This window comes from Cyprinodon variegatus, unplaced genomic scaffold, assembly GCF_000732505.1.
Source record: "Cyprinodon variegatus isolate N-32 unplaced genomic scaffold, C_variegatus-1.0 Scaffold74, whole genome shotgun sequence".
In the NCBI taxonomy this organism is placed as follows: Eukaryota; Metazoa; Chordata; class Actinopteri; order Cyprinodontiformes; family Cyprinodontidae; genus Cyprinodon; species Cyprinodon variegatus.
Window position 1 is genome coordinate 1 of NW_015150527.1, and position 20,128 is coordinate 20,128.

Consider the following 20,128-nt stretch of genomic DNA (forward strand, 5'->3'; position numbering starts at 1 on the left):
GCAAAACCTTTCCCATTATCTACAGGCAATATAACTCTGCCCGATACACACCAATCCTATGGTGCCAACCTTGATAACTCTAGATTACCGACGTCTCAGTAAAATTAAATAAGACAATGCAATTGTTTTTTTCTTATTTCAAATGTAAATTATGTTGTTCCATTTTTAAAGTGTTTCACTTACCTCCTCAATTCAAGAACAAATGCACTTATTTTAAGAAAAAAATACTCATTAAAATTTCAATTTTTTTGCAGTTTGCAAAACGTTTTTTTTCACTGGCTTAGACAATGTTTGGATTTAAGAAAGAGAAACGCTTTAATTCAGGTTGGGATTATTTAAATCTATAGCTCAGTTTTATGTATTTAGTTAATTTATAGCATTGGGGTAATTTGTTGAGATGCACCTTTTTGGGGAAGTAGATGGCAGGGTGGTTTGACGGCAGCTGCAGTAGCTCTCTGTCGCTACCACTCAGTCCAACTAAAGTAACAAAGTAATTTTCTCATATCTAAAGTTACTCCTGATCGAAAACAAGAAACACAAAAATACTTGCATGCCATAATAATAATAATTGGTCTCAGAAAATTGACTTTTCAAATAGCAAACTTATTTCTTTAATGTTTTAACAGAAACTGTTATCAGCTGTGAGCAGATGGACCCAAATGCCTCAGGTGTGTTTAAGTATCTCACCTCCTTCCAGATGTTGTAATGAGAGAGGAAACAACCCAGTTCCCCCTTGGTGAGAGGCCGTCCGTGATAAGGGTCTTTGTATCCAGGGAGCATCTTAATCCCCATAGAATCTATATCAGACGTATTCAGAGCTCTGGCAGAAACAGATCGGATTAAGCACCAACAGATTAGAAATTGAATCTATAAATTACAAGGATGCGCTGTTGTCCCTATATAAAAAAAAAAAAAAAGAAGAAAAGATTTTTGTATACCAGACTAGATTTATAAATAAGGTGGCTGTTTGTGGGCTTTGCATTGATGATCTGAGCATTTGTTTGAACCCAAAGCTGCTGTGTATTACGGTTGGTTTTTGTTTGTATTTTAGAGGCAGACAGCGGGACGGTCGTAGAGGTTAAGCTCTAATGACGCATTTGGCAGTCGGCTCACCCTAATTTTACCCATCTTGGACCTGATTATCTGAAGCCAATCTAGATCATAAAGTTCACCCTACAGGGAGGTAGTGCAAGAAAAAGACTCTGACAGGGGCAACATTAACTGGATCCTGGACTGGAAGAGCATAAATCTGGACTAATCACACTAAATGACCTTTTTCTATTGCTTTAAAGTGCAATCAATATGCTGTCTCTGCCAAACCTCATATTCTGTTCTCTGCAGACTAAGCAGCTCTAAAGCTTCATTATGTGGAAACCTCTGCATTTTTTTTTTTACATTTTAGTATAAGGTAATACAGTGGCTATTAGTAGGTATTTAGGTAAAGCTGTTGCAGGAGTTTCACAGTAAATGCTTTCACATTATTCAGCCTTAAACAGGGTTTCTGTTTATAGTGTAAAAACTTCAGAATATTCAATTACATCCCTTAGGTTGTCTTAAAAATATAAAACCCTAAAGTTCACCATGAATTTATGGAAGATATTTCCACAGTCTGCAGACTTGTTATAAAACACTGAGGAGAAAAAAGAACAGTCTTAAAGGAAGGAAGGAAAGGTAAGCATGAGGAATGAATGAGAAAGACATGAGGAAGGAAGGAAGGAATTAGAGAACCGATCCTGTTTTTTTCTGATCCAATGTGATACCTATTCCTGTGTTCATCCTATCGAGTGATGCTGATACCGTTACCATGGTTGGCTGAATGAACCCTGTACTTTGCCGTGAGAGTGAAGGCATCAGGGCTGAGATAAACATTGTTAAAAAAACGGGAAAAAAAGAAAAAAGAATTGATATTAAATATGATCAAATGAAGTATACATTAGCAACAACAAATAATACTTGATTAAAAGCTGACTGCAAATTGCAAATATTTCAAAATGTAATGTAAACTATAGCAGCCTGCTGGAACTAGATTGGTGGAAACGTGTTTCTGTGTATGATACTAAACATTAAATCTTTGTCATTCATGTAATGTCAGAAACAGCTAACTTTAAAAAAAATGATAAAACTGTAAATTTACAGTAATTTTTAGTATTTTTCAAGGCTGCACATTAAAAAAAAGATGAAATTGTCCAAAGAGCTGTTCCAAACGAAATTTATTTTTGTTTTACACTTTTGCAAACAAAATGACAAATAAAAGGTCTCTCAGTCTAGTGAATATAAGAGCTATTATCCAATCCAGGTATCAAATCAGTGCATTTCTGGGAGAATTGTCTTAAGGAACAAGAAAAGACTGAAACAGTAAAGTAAAGTAAAGTAAAGTAAAGTAAAGTAAAGTAAGTAAGTAAGTAAGTAAGTAAGTAAGTAAGTAAGTAAGTAAGTAAGTAAGGAAGGAAGGAAGGAAGGAAGGAAATAGTGAAGTGAAGGAAAAAAACAGAAAACCTTTAGCCAAAGGGAAAGTGGCTTATAATAACAGAGGATATAGAGCTATCTTCCATACTGCTATTCTGTTTTTTTATTCATATCCATACTAGAACATCATGGATGTCTACAGCTATGTTCCTGTTATTGAATCTGATTTGAGGGATTTTCCCACAATAACTCTTGACAGCAACATGATGAGGTGTTGCATTAGCTGAACATCCGCAGGTGAACGTCCATTTAAATAAACCATGAGATTATCCCATGGGCTTTCGTAATTTCTATAAAGGCACAGTAATCTTCATGTATGTAGGTTCCTGTCTCTGATGTAAGCCATAAAAAGATGAAAGCAATCTCCAATTAAAAAGCATTTAGAAAACGAAAATAATCTAGGTAATCCTACCTGAAAAAAACAGGAAAAGATAAATATGTAAAAATACCAGACAAGGACAATAAGATCTGAATACACTCTATGCAAATATTTATAGATGTAGTTTCAAATGTATTCCACAAAAAAAAAACATTTAAACCTACTTCAAGCTGAAAATATCTTATTCAAGAATGATCAAGCATAAGAGACTTCTAGTAATAGCAGCTACTTTTCAAAGGCCTGTTCATTTCTGTTTTGATGCTCTACAGGCACCAAGCCCACACGTTGCAAAGGTGTGCAATAAGAAAAGACACAAGCAACAGTAGAGGAAGATAATGAGTAAACTTACTTGCCATCCACAGCAGCAACCACCTTACAGCTGATCTCCTGCTCGTACAAGGTCCTCAGCATTCGCTCCCGACGGTCAGCTCTCCGAACCAGATTTATCATAAAAACCTGCGTGCAAAAAAAGGCACACGCTCACACACATGCTCAGGTTTTTGCGTATTCCTGTCTGTAACAGGTGCAGTGTGAATATACCTCATCAAAGCCCATCTTGTTTGGCTGTTTGGGAGGAAGAGAAAGGAAGCTGGAGGGCTCCAATGGAGGATGATTCACTGTCGAAGGAAAATATTACAGACACACTGAATAATGAGCTCCTACAGCGAAATCGTAGGTTATATAATGCAAGATTCGGAAGAGTAACTTTTTCAGTAAAGAGAATCAAATGCATCAACCTACATGATCACAGATTTGGATTTTTTTGGAGCTTGAATGATGGAGTTAAGCTGCAGTTTTAACACAGACATCAGTATCAGTGAAATGTGTGTTCTTTTGCATACATTACAGACCGACTAACCAACATCTCAGTACACTGAGCTGGTAACCACACCGTATACTGCTGATCTTATGGACCAAACACACCCACACCATGTTAGAAAAACAAGATGTCTGCTTACAGGAAGGGGAGTTTGGTCTAGAAAAAGATTCCAAGGTTTTCACTCTAATCATATGTTTGCTTGAGCAAAAAGGGTAAAGCCAACAACAGTTACTGTACAGTTTAGTTTTTAAGCTCCTAGCGCTGCAACCAATGCCTATTTTTCAATTCGATTAATCTGTCGATTCTGTTTTAGATTAATCGATTAATAATCAAAAGGTTCCTTAAAGGAGAGAACTTAAGCCAACTAACACTGTACCTTTTGAGGTCTTCTGGATAGAACATATTAAAGGACAAAAAGGGGTTTAATTCTAATTACAAATTTATTAGACATATTTTACTGTTTTGGTATAATAACTGGTTTTAGTGGGTTTCTCTTTCAGCAAAACGCATGTTTTAGATTCTCTATACGACAGTTAACAATTAACCGATTACCAAATTAGTTGACAATTATTTCAATAATGGATTAATCACAATTAGTCTGATTGATTGTTTTAGCCCTAAAAGCACCTGATCTACTGGATTTAATCTTTTCTGATGATTTTTTTCCATCTGGCTTAAAGATTTCCACACAGCCACTTAGCAAGCAGTGAAATAGAAGGTCTGGAAGTGGAACTAAAATAAATGTTCCCCGCTACAGTGAGAAATCAATGAATAACCCAAACCAATCACAAAAGATGGTCCGTTGTACACGATTGGTTCCTGACACGTCAATCATGGTTGTCTGCTTGTCCCTTCCCCCTGTGCGCGTACCCAGACACGTGAACGAATCGACCCCCCAATGCTCGTGCAGGAAGCCATGGCTGGAAGCTAGCCACTGTTATGCTGCGTTCACACCTAAAGCAGCAGAGGCAGCAGGAGCAGCTAGTTTACAGGCAAAGTCAATGGTTGACGCGCATCAAGGCGCAGCAAAACGTCCTGCAGTATGTTTTGAGCAGCTGAAGCAGCGCGTTGTTAACTTTTAAGCATCTGACACCTGAGACTCCCTGCAAATGCAGCAGCTGCTGGAGTTGGAAAAATTTTACTTTTGCTGCTCGATGCGCCACATCAGCCAATCAGAGAAGCTGATCTGGGAGCTGGCAGAGAGAGAGACACATCGCTGATGATAAGAGATCACTCTGATCACTCCTCTGAAACAGTTTATTAATGCCTAAATTACCTTAAAAGGCCAAAATGTGCCGGCATTTGCTTTTATTATCCTGGTTCCTGCAGTTTGGATTACGTACTGTACATAAAAACACCTTCAGGCTGCTGTAGCAAACCGGGAAGAGGCGAGGGTCTGAGCGGCTCCGACAGAGAAATAATATTTGAAGGCAGGATGGGAATCTGGATGAACTGACCGCACAGATGAGGTTTTCAGGTGGACTTTCTCACTTAAAAACATATTAAAACTACTTTTTACCCACTGATCACAACAAATATAGCTGCCTTTATTACAGGCAAAGAGATGATAGGGTAGCTCCGCCCATCGCGGATCAGAACCACCACCACTCAGCCAGAGCAGCTTCAGCGGCGCGTCAGAACTAAACTTAATGAAGCAGCACATGCGTTTTTGCTGCCTTGCCCTGCTTGCGGTCTGAACGTAGCATTATGCTGCATTCAGACCTGAACTTATTCCACGTTCCGTTCTCCTCTACTCCTCCATAGCTAGCCCAGCTAGAATCATTCAGCTGTAGCCTCCTCCTGCCCTGGTGCTGTTTCCCTGACAGGTTTTCTATCGACCACTGTGCTCCTCCGCTCTTGAGCTGCTTTGTCTCCCCGCTCCAGTGACCTGTCTGCCCAGCGATCTCTGTGGCTCCAGAGGGCGGCGTGACTAGCCCCCTCATCTCTGTTACGGTGTTTTTTGCCGGTGTTCTCACACTGATTCCCTGCTCCTGCTGTCTGAGCTCAGAATGCTGTATCATCCTCCCTCTGTTCTCAGATAATTCGTCCCCCTGTTTTGGACACTCTGACCAAACCAAACCTGGATCAAGCACAGGGGAAAGATGCTAGTCCACTCAGAACAAAAGTTCAACAACAACGCAACAACTAGTGTTTAAACTCAGTGCTCTTCATAATGCCACGTTTGGGTCACATGAAAAATCAACCGATTTCCAAGCACTGCTGATTGACCGCTGTAAGTCTAAATCACGATGCTGCAATGGATATGCTGAATTACCTTTTGTTCTGTATCTCCATATACTCAGCATCTGTGCTTTGTTTGCCCTGAATGCAAAGCAAGTACCCTTTACTTGACATTCACTAACCTCTTCATGTTTTTACACCATCTCTATTTTAATAAATGCTTTTATTTAAAAAAAAATCCTCAAATCAATCCCTTTAAATGTTAAGATATTAAACATGTCACTGTTTATTTAACTTTTGCCAATGCCTGAGCATTACGATTCCCTCTCTGATCCTCTGTGAAACTAAAGGTTAAATTATCTACCCATAGAAACAGCCAGCTGAGACTGAAGCATTCAATACTCGGTTTAGTTGAGCGGCACAGGTTTGCATATTTAAATAATTCATAGGGTGCACAGAAGGCTGCTGCAGTAGAAGTTTAAGCAGATGCACCAACTTCAGCTAAATGTTTATAATTCTCTGATCCAGCTCTGAACCCATTTTCCCTTCACTAAATCTCATTTTGATGTGAACTTGCTGGCTTCTTTCAGTTTAGCAATACCCTAAAACTAAAGACATGAGATCCAAATAAATAATAAAGGATCTTTCCATCAGTCCGTTTTCTTTGAGTACACTAATCTTATCTTAAAACACTTCTATAGCAACAGGTTCAAAAAGGGATATGACCACATAGGTAGGATTAAATAAATTTATCACGAAACTATTAACCAAATGTCTAATAAAATACGTACATACCTGATAAAATAAATAAATCCTCTATCAAATGTCCAATTAAATCATAGAAGCTAGCTTTTTAATTATTAAATCATTAAACACACAGATTTTAAGCAATTCATTTGAATAAAAATACATAGTTTGTTTCCCTTTATTAAACAAATAGAGAATGGTTACCCCCTAATAGAAACTTAGTGACCCCTTAAAAATAACTGTTATTTTCAGATTTCAGGCTGAAATATTTGGGAAACTGTTACTGGCAAGAGCTGAATGCTCCTCTTTAGATCAGGGGCCTCAAACTCCAGGCCTTAAGGACCGGTTATACTCCCTGCGGCAGTGTGTCGCAGTGAGCTTGTTGCAGATATTTTTGATTTATTCCTAATATTGAAGCGTGGTCTGCGCTATGTTATTCCACGCCACAACGCCAGAGCGACAATCACAAACTAGCTGTGTGTCTAGATACGGCCGAGGCGGTGAGGAAGTGGGGGCAAGTTTGTCCGACAACGGAGGGACATGAGGTTCGGAAAAGAGCGGGATCCAGGTGGAAAAAAGGTCCCAGTGTTCCCGCGCACCTCGCTCCACTAGCTAGTCCAACTTCACGAGTCGTTTTCTACAATGGCAGTCATACAAACAAAATAAGCTGGTAAGGTACCAAACAGGAAATACGGATAGTGAAGAGCGGATGTAGACTTGACCAATCAGAGGCCTCCTGCCTGCGGCATTGTCTGCGTCACCTAAAATTTTGGAAAGGTGCATCAGAGCGTCTGCGGCAGAGGTGGAGACATTTGCAATTACTGCGACACACACACAGACGACATAGTTTGAAAGTATAAATCAGCCTTTAGGGGCCGATATCCTGCAGCTTTTAGATTTAGATTGTTTCAACTAACAACACTCTAGAACTTGAGATCGAGCTCATTGCAGGTCAATGTCAGAGAAGTTGGTTTTCAGTTATATTTATTTCATCACATTATCTAGAATTTTCCAGATTTTTTGGATAATTTTCCTGATTAAAGACCAACTGCTCTCACACTTTTAGTTGTTTTGACAAAAGACCATTCCCATTTGCTTATAAAATTCCTGCTTTTTTTAAAGGTTGATGAAGCCATGCTTTTTCAAAAGGATTCCAGAGCCCACTTCGTCTAGACTAGACATGTGACATTACACAAACATGTCCAGTTAATTTGTTTTACACCAAATCCACCTGGAGTTGTTCTTCTTGTCTCATTCGACCAAGGCACGGTTTCAGTTAAAATTTCAGGAGTTTAGTAAAGTTCAGATGATGGCATTTGAGATGGAAGAACAGAAAAAAGCTTTTCTCTAGAATAACTGTCAAATATCCGATTAACATGTAGATATAACCCCTACAGGTTTTACTTATACATTAAATGACTAAAAGATCTCATGCTTTGAAGTGAGTTGCTGCTTTGAGATTTCAGCCTCACTAAAAGTACTAATTAACTATGGTCAGCTTCAAAATAATTCACAAAATATTGTTATGTTATATTTAATTTAAATGTCAGGGAACAAACCAGTGATTTTGATCAAATCTTTTTTTCATGCTACTGCAATCCTAGGCCTAATCAATCTAAGGGATTTCTACCAGTGATGCCCATCATCGTATGACACTCAATATACTCGCATTTACAAAAACACAACTCACCCATGATCTCTAGGTGTGTGTGCACAAAGCTCTCTGCTTCATCCTGCATGGAGGCATGTGAACGCATCGGCACTGGGAAATACCCGTAGTTGTCTCTGTTGCATACGTACATCTGCACGTCTGAGGAAACGGAGAAATGAAAACAATGTGACATGTGCGGGCCGATTGAAACACGTAGAGGCAATTTTAGGCATTTTTCCCCACCTGCCATACGAGCAGAGTAAGCGAAGATGATAACGTCATCCAGGGCCCAGCTGTACTCGGGGTGCGGTGGGTAAAAAGCCAGCTGACCGGAGGCCTCTTTCCTCAGATCCACCAGGAAGGTGGAGTGGACCATCGGCACAGGAAAACAGCCCAGACGCTCCCGTCTGCGGATGGGCATGTAGGCTGGAGTACGCTTATAGTAACCCTGAAATACAGGCACACGAGATGAATGAAGAAATCCAACAATTTAACTGAAAACATAGAGTAACACATGGCAAAAACTCTCATGTAATAACAGACATGCCTGTTGATCTAAAAATGGGTAGAAGATTAAAACCTGCACCTCCAGCTTGATAGTATGTGAACATATAAAATGCAGCTTAAAAAAAGACTGGCACACATTAAGTAAATGAGTTTGGGAAATCTAAATTATGCAAAAGTGTCTGCATATTCAAGAAGATAAATGTCATAGAGCTTTCTCTAAAGTAACTAAGTTTAATGAGGAGAACCAGCTAGGATGTTTTATTAAAGCTAGGGTGGATGAAGCGAGAAGAAAATCCAGCCAAACGATTTTCTGATATCATTAAGCTTTCTTAGAGCTGAACGGAGCACAAAATTCACTCCACCTGAGAGATATAAGCATTTTATGAGGTTTAATTACAAACAGGATGAGGAGAACCTGCACAGCAATCCGGAAAGAAACAGAATTACAGACAAAACTAAACCTGTAATTCACTTAATTCACTTTTCATCTTCTTCTTTTTTTACCTTAGAACCAAAAATTACATTTATGAATACGTGTTAAATTATTGTCTTTCTTCTTAAAACTAACAAAGACTTTAATATTTTATAGAAGAAGTAGGAAATGCATCATTATAATCTCTTTTAGAAGAAACAAACCAAACATATATTATACATAAAGGCTTTTGAAAGGGACAAAAAATTAATTATATGTAAATAGACATGAATAAATAAGGAAATATAAGAACAATTGATTTTAGAGCCCTGATGTAGAGGTTTTAAATCCATGTTTTCAGCGTGTCCTTCATGTTAAACACTCGACTTATATGAATGAATGATTAACAGGCTTTCGCTGACCTTGATGGCTGCTGAGCTGGTCATGCAATCATTTGAATTAGTTGTGCTGGAAAAGAGAGACATCTAAAACATGCAGGGCATTGGTACTTGAGGATCAGGAGAGAACCACTGCAGGCCAGGGCTCCATCCGGATTGGTCTAATTATAGCATATATCTCCTCCTTCCTTTGCTAGGGTCTGCAATAAGGACTCTGTTGTTGATAGGAAAAGAGGATCTGGACTGCTGAGCAGATTCAACTCTTCCGTTTAGCACGATTACGCTTTTCACAAAAGTAAAAAACCAGCTGAAGTGAGTGCAAAAGAAAAGTGACATTTTATTAAAGTTATCTTAAGTTCGGTTGTTTCCATCAAGCTCTTCTAATACCATACTTCATAGTTACAGGTGACAGAAAATAGGCTCCTTTTCCTACCTCCTTCCTTACTGCCTGCAGTATTCAGACAGCAATTATCATGGAAACACGCTGAAGCATCTCTGCTTTGGCTAAAACGCTCTTACTAATTAGGCTGTTTTGACCGTTGTTTTAAATGACAGCTGGTTTTCAATCCCCTCACCTTTTTAAGGTTAAATAAATTAGGATAAAAACGTAATCTTTCAATCAGAGGTTTACATCATTATTTAAAACAAAACTTCCTTTTTTTTTTTTTTTAAGCCAGACGTGATCCACAAGTCCAGTCATGAAGAGTTGATATTCTGCAACCTTTAGATGCATCCAACACACCTGGATTGAATGGTTGAATTCCCTCATCAGCATTCATTCATTCATTCATTCTGTAGAGGCCTGGGGATAAGATTGAATGCTGATGAGGCAATTTAGTCTTCGGTTAAGTTGTGTTGGACCTTGAAGACTGCAAACGGGCACCTTATCATGTTGGAACAAATATCCAACCAGCTTCCTTTTTTATTCAGAAACGGGGTTTAAATCTACAGTAGAATTTCCCCGTTTCTTACAAAAGACAGGAACTACTGCCATGATTCTGGTCGGGCATTAGTCAGGACTTTCTGAATGAACTGTTAGAGTTGGCAAAAGCTGTAGAACACATAGCCACAGGAAATGGGGGAGCTGGGGGTATTGCAGCACCCTTAGTAGCGAGCGGGAGATTTTTAAAAATATGTATTAACTTTGCACAATTTTAAAATGTTTTAATATTTAGGGGGCTGCTCAGTCGCACAGTTGGTAGCAAGAATGTTCCGGGTTCGGTTCCTGGCCCAGGGTCTTTCAGCATGGAGCTTGCATGTTCTCCCTGAGCATGCGTGGGATCTCTCCAGGTACTCCGGCTTTCTTCCAGAGTCCAAAAACATGGTGTTAGGTTGAATGGCTTCTCTAGGGTGTGAGTGTGTGTGTGAAAAGTTGTTTTTTTCTGTTTATCTCTGTGTTGCCCTGCAATTGACTGGCGACCCGTCCAGGGTGTACCCTGCTTCTCGCCTGTAGACAGCTGGAGATAGGCACCAGCACCCCTCGCAACCCTGCTTGGGATAAGCATGAAGAAGGATGGATGAATATTTTGGGAAATGATTTAGACTTTATTTTACTTTATTACTAATTATTTTGAGGCCTAATCACGCAAGTTCATGGAAGTTACGTTGTCATTGGCAACGTCAAGCAAGCTAGTGGTCGCCAGATAAAGAGGTATCCCACTCACAGCAGCAGACTAGTATATGTACAAAGACTAATGACAGAAAACTGGACACCTGTAACCAGGCAGTGCACCCTGCCTGTACAGTAGCTCAAAGTAAGAGCATGGTGGCGCTGCGCACTATCATATATATTCTTGCATTGTAACATAACCATAGTATTTTAGTGTTATTTTGATCTTGTGTTCTTTGTGTAATAGAAGTGGAAAACAGTTTAAATACTGTTAAAATATAATAATAATTTCCTTGTGGTTTGGGTAAAAGGGATTTTGGGGCAAATAGAATCACGTGTGACAAAAACACACTAACTCAGGTTCATGCTGACCATATCTACGTTGTTATGCTGTTATTTTGAAGTTTAATTAATAGCACATATTTTCCCACTGATGATGTTTGTGTGTTATAGTCCCTGGTTGCGTGCACTGAAGCGTATATGACAATAAAGTAGTGAATCTCAATCTATGAATTTATTTATTTTTATGTATTTTAAATAGGACTATCTGGTCATAGCTTTTTTTTTTATTGTTCCCAGTACCCCTTCAAAATTATTTCCAGTTAATTATGTCGGTAAAGTTGTTCCATTGAAAAGCTTGAAATGGTGCACAGGTAAATGCTGAACTGCTTGAGGGTAAAACAAAGATGAAAATTAAAAAATATTGTACATTTCAGGGTTAAATAAAAATGCCTTTATTAGGAGATAAAAATGTGTTAAAATTGTTCATTCTGCGGCAATGAAGGTTAATGAAGCCTTTAAAGCTGGTGCCACCAACTCGCTCTGTCTTCATAAAACAGTGCTGCAACACACTGTGATACCATACCCTGATGAGCATCAACGATATTCAGCAGAGAGTGCAGTCTTTGACGAGAAAAGGACTGTTAACAGTAAAAAAGAGTCACACCAACGTGACATAAGAGTGTAGGGTTTTTTTTCTATAGTAAATTTGCAGACATTGTGAGTGAAAAGCATTTTCTTCACAATCAGAAGTCACTCAGAAACTGTGGAAACCTCTGATAGGAGGGACCCCACGCCACATCAGGACAACTTCCTGAAAGTTAACATCTTGTGTAATGGGCAGCAGGAAAGCAGCTTTATAGGAGATAAAGTTTTAACTGTGAAGAGAAGACTTTGAGCGACAGGCTTGACAGGGTAAATTGCAGCAAAAAAAAAAAAACAAGCTGGAATAAGAGGCTTGCAATGAAACTCCACCATTGGACAAATAAAGACAGGAAGAAATCGCTACAGAAAGATGAATCAAACTTTGAAATCTTTGGTTAATATAAAGGATCTTTGTACGCTGTTGACTAGGTGAAATATGGATCCAGGATGAGCAACTTACCGGTATATGAAGTATGAAAAACACTGAAGCAATTAATCCTTTTTACTGATCAATCAAATTTTTGGTTTTTAAAAGATTTAATTTTTTCCCCCACAAATCCATTCCCTGGCCTTTCATAACTAATTGAAATCATTTCATCCCAATTGTTCTTTGTCTTACTCATAACTGATAAACTAGCTCACTGTGTGATACCACCAGGCAGCAACGTTTAGCTTGTTATATTTTCATTGGTTGTTGTGAAACATGATTTTTCATTTTTCAAACCTTGAATTTTGTGGCCCTTTAAAGTAGGGTCACCTCTCAGAGGGGATTATTGAAATAATGGGTAGTTTTTGAAAATCCTTTTTATTTTTTAATATGGAACTTAAATAAGAAAAAACATATAATTAACCAGATTTGGTAGGAAAAAAGTTATAAAAAAAAATTAAATATTAGATTTTTCAAGTCATATTGCCCAGCCCTACCCTAAACCAAAATGGCTACCACAGCATAGCAGCATGCAGTACTCTCTGGTATATGTCTAGTTGGTCAGGGGTCCAACTTATAGCAAGAAATTGTCCAAGCTAATTATGGCGTCAGTATTCAGCAAAATGTCAACACACAATAAATACTCCTAGGAGCAGCGTGCACCTAAAGAGAACGCATCAACCGAGCAGCGTTACTTCATAAACTACTCCTCACATGCATGTTTTACATGATACATGTGTGCATAGAGTTCCACTGGGCCGCAATAAATTACAAACCAGTGCTTGTTCCTTCTCTGTATGCGTGTGGTTAGACATCCAGCAGGCTCTCTCCTTCTGATTCTCTGCGCTCATGTCAACTTCTGTCCCTTTGAAGGCGTTACCCACCAACACAAAGCCTGTGATTGGCTGCTTTTAAGGAAATCCCACATCTTGAGTTGTGACACATTGCCAAGGTAACCAGCCTAAACCATCTTACAGTTTCCAGCTAACGTTTGAGCTAGCAGAAATTTGAAATGATATGTAATGATGACTTTGCTTTAAAACTTCCAAATCTTGAAGATAAGCAATTAGCGTGACATTGCTTTGCTAGTAAAGGAAGAGCGCAGCCTCAAGAGGTGGGATTTCCTGAAAAGTAGCCAATCAAAGGCAGATGGCTTTGTCCAGTGGGTAACGCCTTCAAATTGACAAAGGTTGACACAAGTGCACAGAAAAAGGTTGAGAAAGAACAAGCACTACTGTGTGATATATTGCGAACCCATTGTAAATTTTTACACATGTAACAATAGTGTCTGTATGAAATAAAGCTGCTCCTAGGAGTATTTTTGTCAGAATAGTGACGCCATACTAAGCAAGAAGTAGCTTGAAAGGAGGAGCTTGAAAAGCTTGAGAGGCCAGCACAATCTCCAGACTTAGACACCATCAAACTGGTTTGGGATAAACTGAAGTGAAGAGTTAAAACAAAACCAATTTACAAGTGCTGCAGCATTTATGGGAACTTCTGCATCAAATATGGGAGTTTTTTTATTTCTACTAAAAAGAGAATACCACGAGTGCATTCATCTGGTACATCTGCCATCATTGCCACTTCATGTATTAAAAGTTTAGAATGTGTTTCGATCGATGATTAATCCCAGGATTTCTTTAACTACAAATGCTTATTTGTTATATGCGATCATTTTAGAGTGCAATGAAGCATGAACAAGACTGGAAAAATTGGAGTCTTCTAAAACTTCTGAGCAGTAATATAAGAAATACAATTAAAACCACATTTATCTTTGAATCCAAACTTTCTAAAATGATCCTGAAAACAATCTGGAAACACAAGCAGCTACGTTTGAGTCATCATTACGACCAAGGCAAAAACCACAAGTTGGAACATCTGTTACGGGTTTGGTCTCCATCTTGTTCCCCGCCTCCTCTGAAGGTTTTCAAGCACTTCAAAAGGAAACATAAATCTCATCTCGATTCTGGGGAATCTCTGAGGTTCACTCTGATATATAATCTCTACAGTCTGTTTGCTCTTTGTGTGCAATGCTTTGAGAGAAACAGCACTGACTGAATCATGATGGCTTAGAGTCACTCTGCTTCCTTTTTTTTTTTATAGCAGTGTGCTAATGCTCAAATAATCCCAGATCTGCGACTGACACAAAGGCAGGAAACATGGGCAGAATATAAATAAAGCCACTCTACCTGCGAAGTCATCCCGCACCAGAAGTTGGAGTAAGCAGCTCTGGACTCCAGCATAGGAGCAACGATGGTCTTGTTTTCCCTCATCAGCTTCCACAAAACATCCTGGTCGGTGAGCAGGTTGTCGCAGTCGACCATCTAGAGAGTGGAGAGAGCGGCTTAATATTTACAATTCCTCACAAATGTGCATATGCACCTAGAGAGAACGCATCAACCGCTGCCAGCAGATGACTCACAGCAACGTGGTTTGATCAGAGATGGTGGGGGACCCCTCTTGTTTTAGTAGAGTTAAACCGGCCTTACAGGCTCTCATTGTAGGTTGAATTATTCGTTTATGTTGTGGCATATTTCTCCTTAATCTGTCAGAGCACATTAGCAGTCAGCTGCTGTGGGCCAGCTGGGAGTCAAACAGCTGTTCGGGGCATTTCAGCGGCCTTTTGGTCAACTCTGTTACGCTCTGGATTCACTTTTTTAAGGAGGAAAAACACAAACATTCTGAATAGAAAAACGATTCTGAAGCATAAATCAAAGATTGAACTGATGTGATTTTTTTTCTTTAAGAAATATCTAAAAATTCTGATTTGTGTTCACTTAAAATAAAGGGCTGTTCTGATATGATATCGATTTATCGGATATGGGTCTGGTATTTGCTAGTGTTGCACCGATACCAGTATCGGGCAGGGCCCCGATCCAGCACTAAAATGGTACCAAAAAAATAAGGCACCGATAACATTTTGAGAGCCAAAAGTTTATTCAACTATTGTCACCCATTCCAGGTAGCTAATTAAAAGTTCTACTGGATTCACTTTGTATTAGTCTTTTTCCTGCCAAGCCATGACGGAAATTATTTTACATCCAAGTAGTATGCAGGTCTTATGATATCGGAATCGACTAATACTGCACAGCCAGGTATCGGGTATCAGTATCGGGGCCAAAAAATGGAAACTAGTATTAGCCAAAAAACATTATGGGATTATATCGACCTGCATCTAAAATTTCTGATACTGTCATAATGACAGAACCACGTTGATTCTCTTTAAAATTTCTGTAACTCATTGGTAATATTACATAGTTTATTGGTTTTCATACCTATTGTTTTTTACTACTGTTCTCTGTAACACCACCTGATCAAGCCTTTCCATACAGCCTGCCGTACAAAACAAGTAAAAAAAAGCCTGTAGGATTTGTGCTAATATGGTATCAGGTCAATATCTGTATCGGTATGAGAAATTAAATCTGTTGTATTGGGAAATCCCTAATTACTTCCTGTTTTACAAATGCCAAAGAAAGTACCAATGCATATATAAGTAATAAGTCATGTAGCTGAAATTTTCCATTGTGATAAACTTGACTGTCTTATACCAGTAATGATTAACTTGGGCTAAAATAACCATGTTGGAAGTAGTTAGTAGTTTTATTATATTCTTTTCACTTTTCAGTATAAAGTTAAAAAAAAAAGTAAATAATTATGCATGCAATATTTGAATTAAAAAGTAGAAAAGAAAAAAGTTAGATAGGGACAGAAAAAAAGAGATTTGCCCTTAATATAATCCAGCTACAGTTTCCTTAATTTATGTGTCAAAGTTTTCTCTAAATATCTTTTGAGTTTATTCCCAGCAACAAAAATCCAAACAGCCTTTAAATACTTGTTTCTTTAAGTCTGTTTTAAAATAGAGTGACCCTACATAAATGACAGTTAGGGCTGAAACAATTAATTGGATTAATTGTAATTAATCAATTGTTGAAATAATCTTAAACTAATTTAGTAACTGATTAATCGTTAACTGGTTAGAGACTCTAAAACATGCCTTTAGTTGACAGAACAACCGACTGGGAGCAGCAATTATATCAAGATTGTAAAAAATGATATAAACATTTTGCATTAATGATTAAAAAAAACATTTTCGTCTGTCAGTATGATCCATCCAGAACTACTCAAGTAGAAAAGTTTGAGTTTCACCTGGTTTAATCTTATAAAATCTCTTCTTTAAGGAACCTTTTACTTTCCGATTATTAATCTATTAATTGAAAAAATGATCGTCAGATTAATCTATTTGCAAAATAATCGTTAGTTGCAGCCCTAATGACAGCAACCAAAACACACATCACATAAACGATAAACACTGTCTTATATATATTTTCCTCGTGATAAATAATGTCTGTGATTTTTCATTTTGAATTAATCATGAATTTTTTTTTTTTTTTTATTTATATTTTTTTTTTTTTCTTTTGAACACTAAACTACACTAAACTATTTTAATAGCAGCAAACGGCCCACTACTTTTGAAACCCTTGATTATCCATCTGCCAAAACATTAAAACTATTTACTGATGGCACAAGAATCAATTATTCTGTAAAAGCATTCGATTAAAACCATAAAGTCATCTTAAAAAGAAGGTTTTAACATGAGATAAGCAACAAAATAGGAAACACTAATAAGCCCCAGAGTTTAAACTGCAGCTGCATCCATGACTGTTTCCCCATAATCTGTCAACATCTTTGAATTTCAATTGAACTGTAAGCTTCAACAGCTCGGCCAATAAAACGTTCATAAGGTTAGCATCAGGCGCCTTTTGAGGCTATCCCTCCAATATTTACTGGCATGTGAAATGCGAATGCATGGTAGTGTGAAGATGATTTCCAACCACTGATTGCTTCCAAGCAGTTTCCTGTCATTGTGATTTCTTTAAACATTAAACTTCCAATAATGATTTGGATTAGATTTTTTGTGCCATTCTGGATAACAGCATTTTCTTTCTGCTGATACAAAACGTTCCTTAAAAACAGACTTTTTACTTATTTATACTAAAAATAAATTACTCCCTCCCTTTAAACATGTTGTTCAAAATACCGACTACTACCAACGGTCAGATAAATAAATATATCAGTTTTCTCATTGCTCTGCAGTTAACAGGTCTGGACGAAGAATTAAAGAAATCTGTTTGAAATGTAACTGTCCGGACTCGTCGACAGCATACCAGTAGGTAGTCGGCCCAGATCTCGCGGGCAGTGTCCAGCGCTGCCTGGCGGAGTTTCATCACATGTTCATATCGGAGATTATTCCAGTGTTTTGGCCCCACTTCGTCCTCGAAGTCACTGGGATATAAAAAGACAGTTACAGATGGGAGTTACGCTGTCATTGCACGTCGGCAAAACCCAGAATTAAATCCTAACTTTTTACCTGGGTTCATCTTCAGGTCGCCACTCCACATAATGATAGTAATTCTGCACCTGGATGAGCCAGTCTCTAAGGATAGCTGTGGTGTTGTCTATGTTGTGATCTGTCGCCACCCTGTGGGAATACATCAAGAGAAGCTGAAATAAGCAAAACCAGCAATGATGAAAGATGGGCTCAGGATGTAATCAATATATCAGACGCTCCAACAATGTAGTTATATAAACCAAAGTAATATTTCTTAAATCCATTGTTTGGAAAATGAGGCTGGTTATCATAGAAAGCCCTCAGGGGGGAATGAAGGCACTAAACTTCACGATGATGATGCTGCAAAGGACACCAGAGAGATAAAAAAGACAGATTGTGTTTGGGAATAACTGTCACCTCTAGGGAATAAGAAATAAGCCAAATGGCATCTGGGATAATTGCAGTCACTCACAGGAGTTTACAGAGTTCAGCTCAAACAGCTGGTTAGTCGTGGTTCAGACCAGAGGAGAGTTGTTGGAACATTTTCCATCTCTTTTATTCACAAGTCTTCCTTGGAAAAGAAATAAAAGTGGAAAAAAAAACCTAAGAAGTGACAAAGTGTTGCAGCAGAGTAGTGAATTTTCACAGTTTCCATTCACCCTTTACATCTTCTGCATGTGAAGCAACAGCAGCTATGTAAACACAGATGCTGTTCTGTGGAATACTTTCTTCAGCTCCCCTGGTGTTATTTGGGAATTGAAAAAAAAAACAAAAAAACTGACCTTTATAGAAAACCGTTTTACACACAGACACACAGTGTGAATCTATTTCTACAAGAACTTTTCTCGGATTTTCATCTATTTTCAATTCAGTTTTACAGCCATAAACCTAAACCTGACCTTTAACATAAAAAAATAAATAAAATGCAAAAAAAAGAGAAGACCAGGTTAATGTTCTCACTTTTTTAAAAGGAAATGTTATTGTTACTTAAAGTTGGAACAAAAAAACATCTGACTTCTTCAAAAATCGAGGTCTTTCCCCTCACTTTAAGCCCATAAACTGGAGCAACATTACACCAAATCCATTCAAACTAATAGACTAAAGCTTTTTTTCGTACTCGTACTGAACAGCTGAATGCAGTCTGTCACTTCAGTATGAATTTCTTAGAATGAAGGCATTAAAACATGTAAAAGAGAGCGGCTGTTTTGGGAATCAGACCGTAATATGATGCCGTTTAAGTGAATCAGAGAACAAGGGAAAATAAAATGGCTGTAATTAAAGTGGTGCAGGCAGAGTTCCAAGTACTGGAAAATAACATCAGCCATTTGCTTTTTGGCAAAGGATGTCCTTACCTATATAGTGATCTTAATAAAACATGATGAGTTTCTAAAAAAATTGGTAATTTGAAAATCCTTTATTTCAATCAAAACTAATGTATTAATCCCAAAGGGAAATAAAAAAAAAACTTGTTGAATAGATTTGTTTTTCTTATAATAACTAGGGGTTTTAGGTTTCTGGCCGATCACCGATGCCAATTCCGACTCTGACCAATACAGATTTTTTTAATATATAAATGACACTTTCAGCTATTAAAGATCAAAAGACATTTTAGATATCTCTTACTGAAAGACATTAATCGGTACATGTGAAACAATAAACCTTCCAAAATAGCTGCTCTCATATATAAATCAAAGTTTTAAGCATTGACAGGGTGATTTTTGGACCTTTGCAGAGGTAGATTAGGTCAGCGGAAAAGTTTGGTTTTAAATCTGCGCATCGGCTAATCACAGATCTCCAAAAGTTAAGGAAGTTGAACAGCCAATCGATCAGTGCACCCCTAGAATGTCCCCATATTTTTCTTTTTTTGGGGCAGAAGAGAAAGGAATGACACTGGTTTATAGAAAACATAACTTGAATAACTTATATACAGTTAATGCAGCAGCATTTTGTTTAAATGATGTGACAGGCTGCTAAGAGCATGCTAAGGCATGCATCTTTAGTCATGGTTATTATATGGTGACTTCTGTTTAATTTATACCAAATCAAAAGTAATCAGTTTCTAATTAGAAATTCCTAAACAACTAAAAGGACTAAAATGTTATGTTTAAAAGAATTAAGCAGAGAGCATGCAGATATTTATGTTAAAAAAAGATGGCAGCAACTAATGATGCTTGAGCTACTTTAAAGGTAAAGTCCGGTCAGCAAGGAATAATCACTGGGTCATTATTAGGGATGGGAATCGAAAACCGGTTCCTGTTAAGAACCGGTTCCGTATTTT

General features: G+C 37.9%; 1 protein-coding gene across 1 annotated transcript in view; it reads right to left on the reverse strand.

Annotated features, from left to right (window-relative positions):
• Positions 1–588: 588 nt before the first annotated feature.
• Positions 589–20,128, reverse strand: part of colgalt1 (collagen beta(1-O)galactosyltransferase 1) — a 25,939-nt gene continuing 6,399 nt past the window's right edge. The window contains exons 2-9 of the mRNA XM_015372605.1: positions 17,890–18,000; positions 17,687–17,804; positions 14,711–14,845; positions 8,488–8,692; positions 8,284–8,403; positions 3,386–3,462; positions 3,195–3,301; positions 589–820 (exon numbers count right to left, since the gene is read on the reverse strand). Of these exons, the coding sequence (XP_015228091.1) occupies positions 604–820; positions 3,195–3,301; positions 3,386–3,462; positions 8,284–8,403; positions 8,488–8,692; positions 14,711–14,845; positions 17,687–17,804; positions 17,890–18,000 (1,090 nt within the window). The 3' untranslated portion in view covers positions 589–603. The remainder of the gene's footprint in view (positions 821–3,194; positions 3,302–3,385; positions 3,463–8,283; positions 8,404–8,487; positions 8,693–14,710; positions 14,846–17,686; positions 17,805–17,889; positions 18,001–20,128) is intronic.